Here is a 3,157-nt window from a genome sequence, read left to right on the forward strand (position 1 = left end):
GCCTGTAATCCCAGCTACTCAGGAGGCTGAGGCAGAAGAATTGCCTGAACCCAGGAGGCGGAGGTTGCGGTGAGCCGAGATCGCGCCATTGCACTCCAGCCTGGGTAACAAGAGAGAAACTCCCAATAAATAAACAAACAAACAAACAAATAAGGATCTCTATACTTAACTCTTCTACCCAGTTTCTACCATTAATCCCCTCAGATAAATTTGTGACATTTCTGAAGCCCAGCAGCACTGGATTGATTGATGTTTAGCCCTCTTGTGATGTGAAGATTGAAGCTGACAAATTAGTGAGCGTTCACCTCCTGCTCTCATCATTAACCAACAAGGGAGCATACTTAGTCTTTCTTTCCTGTTTCAGTTTCTGTCCACACTCACTTATCCATTTCATCTTAATCCCTTTGGTTGACCTCACTATTTTTATGTTTGTAGGCAGAGGCAGGCTTGTCAAAACAAAATTTAAGAAAGCACAACTGGCCAGGTGCAGTGGCTCATACCTGTAATCCCAGCGCTTTGGGAGACTGAGGTGGGCAGATCACCTGAGGTCAGGGGTTCAAAACCAGTCTGAGCAACATGCTGAAACCCTGTCTCTACTAAAAATGCAAAAATTAGTCAGGTGTGGTGGTGTGCGCCTGTAATCCCAGATATTTGGAAGGCTGAGGCAGGAGAATCACTTGAACCTGGGAAGCAGAGGTTGCAGTGATCCGAGATCACGCCACTGCACTCCAGCATAGGCAACAAAGCAAAATTCCGTCTCAAAAACAAAAAAGGCACAGCTAAGTATTCCTTAATCATGGGTGGGGTTGGGGGCAAGATGATGGGGACCTATCTTTTCCTCCTAGGAAATAAGAGTTCTTTTCTGTTATTAGAGTTTGATAAATTGAAAGTGTCGGTTGGGATAGAGTTCTTTAGGATGATTGACAGTGGCATTACCTGGACTGAGGTGACTTTAGCATGTTTTGGATGATTCCCTCTTGTCTTTCTGACTTTAGGACCTTCTACCGCTTTGAGGCTGTGTGGGACAGCTCTCTGCATAACTCCCTTCTTCTGAACCGAGTGACTCCCTATGGAGAAAAGATCTACATGACCTTGTCGGCCTACCTAGAGGTAAGGAGACTTGGAACTTCAGTTGATGAGAACAGCCAGCCCTGAACGGTATGCAGGTTACAGCAGGAAGTGCTCAGCAAATATTCCACTTGTTTTGTCCTCTTTCTTCCTCCACATCCTTAAGCTTTTTATTTTATTATACTTTGCTGACTCTTCTGATTGTATTAGATTCTATTCCTGGGTTCTGTTTACTCAAAAAACTACAGGACATTCATTCCAGCTTCAGCTTTAGTAGCCTAATCACCATTCTTTGAAGAATGTGATTTTTAAGAAAATTTCACCTCTTGTTTTTGTAGTTATGGACAGAGTATTAATAATAGTGGTTAACAGCCCAGACCCAGGAGCCAGCCTGTTTGAGTTCAAATCTCTGTGCTGCTACTTACTTCCTGTATGTCCTTGGAGAAACTCTCTTTGCCTCAGTTTCCTTACCTATCAAACAAGGGAAACAACACTTACCTCAGATAAAAATAAACGCATCTGTAAGGAGTACTACCTACTCTTGCACATATTATCCACTAGGTGGCTGTAGAAATAATTGGTGGAGCTGAAATCCTTCAGTTCCCACAACTGGGACTAGCATTTTAAATATGTTCGTGTATAGCCTCTGGTCACAGTACGTTGCCTGCCCTTCATCAACACCTACCCTGTCTGCTTTCAGCTGGATCATTGTATCCAGCCAGCTGTCATCACCAAGGATGTGTGCATGGTCTTCTATTCCCGAGATGCCAAGATCTCACCACCCCGTTCTCTGCGTAGCCTCTTTGGCAGTGGCTACTCAAAGTCACCAGACTCGTAAGTTTTTGACGCAAGTTAGCTTCCAGTTTGTTTCTTCAGTACAACAGAATCATCAGTCCTTAAGTATTCTCAGCTTACAGTCTCACAGTTAGTTTACAGTTTATAAACCATTTTGGTAACTGACACCTGGAATGTACTGACTTGCATGCTGACATTTAATAAAATGTTAACGGATGGATGAATTATGAATGAAGGAGGGGATATTACATTGTGAATACCTCTAAAACAATTTTGCAAAGACTAAATATCCTTTTAAATATCATCATTATTATTTCTAACAGATTACCATTGGAATTTTCTTCTTTTTAAGATTTGTTGTGCTTCCCCCCCCGCCCTTTTTTTTTTTTGAGATGCAGTTTTGCTCTTGTTGCTCTGTCTGGAGTGCAATGGCGTGATCTTTGCTCACTGCAACCTCCGCCTCCCAGTTTGAAACAATTCTCCTGCCTCAGCCTCCCAAGTAGCTGGGATTACAGGCATGTGCCACCATGCCCAGCTAATTTTGTATTTTTAGTAGAGATGGGATTTCTCCATGTTGATCAGGCTGGTCTCAAATTCCCAACCTCAGGTGATCCACCCACTTCAGCCTCCCAAAGTGCTGGCATTACAGGCATGAGCCACCATACCCAGCTTGTTGCGCATACTTAAGGCATACAAACTACGTCAAGAGTAATATAGTGAAGGCCAAGCACAGTGTCTCACATCTGTAATCCCAGCACGTTGGGAGTCTGAGGATGGAGGATTGCTTGAGCCTAGGAGTTTGAGACCAGCCTGGGCAACATAGTGAGACCCCATCTCTACAGAAAATTTAAAAATTAGGCAGATGTGGTGGCACACGCCTGTAGTCCCAGCTACTCAGGAGGCTGTGTGACACAGTGAGACCCTGTCACAAAATGAATGAATGAAGGAAGGAAGGAAGGAAGGAAAGAAAGAAAGAAAGATCGATACAGTGAATACCTGTGTATGGCAACCCAGCTTAAAAAATAAAATAAGTATTACTAATACAAAAGAAGGTATTACACCTCCAGCTATGTGCAGTGGCTCACACCTGTAATTCCAGCACTTTGGGAGACCAAGGCAGGTGGATCACCTGACGTCAGGAGTTTGAGACCAGCCTGGCCAACATGGTGAAACCCCTTCTCTACTAAAAATACAAAACTAGCTGGGGGTAGTGGCATGCACCTATAAGCAGGAGGCTGAAGCAGGAGAATCACTTGAACCCCAGAAGCAGAGGTTGCAGTGAGCCGAGATCACA

At 43.9% G+C, this 3,157-nt stretch overlaps 1 protein-coding gene across 1 annotated transcript in view; it reads left to right on the forward strand.

The window, feature by feature from the left end:
- KIF1B (kinesin family member 1B) overlaps positions 1 to 3,157 on the forward strand; it is a 183,363-nt gene that overhangs the window by 163,233 nt on the left and 16,973 nt on the right. The window contains exons 37-38 of the mRNA XM_037730774.1: positions 996 to 1,110; positions 1,769 to 1,902. Coding sequence (XP_037586702.1) covers positions 996 to 1,110; positions 1,769 to 1,902 — 249 coding nt within the window. The remainder of the gene's footprint in view (positions 1 to 995; positions 1,111 to 1,768; positions 1,903 to 3,157) is intronic.

Source organism: Cebus imitator, unplaced genomic scaffold, assembly GCF_001604975.1.
Source record: "Cebus imitator isolate Cc_AM_T3 unplaced genomic scaffold, Cebus_imitator-1.0 Scaffold15, whole genome shotgun sequence".
NCBI classification, from domain to species: Eukaryota; Metazoa; Chordata; class Mammalia; order Primates; family Cebidae; genus Cebus; species Cebus imitator.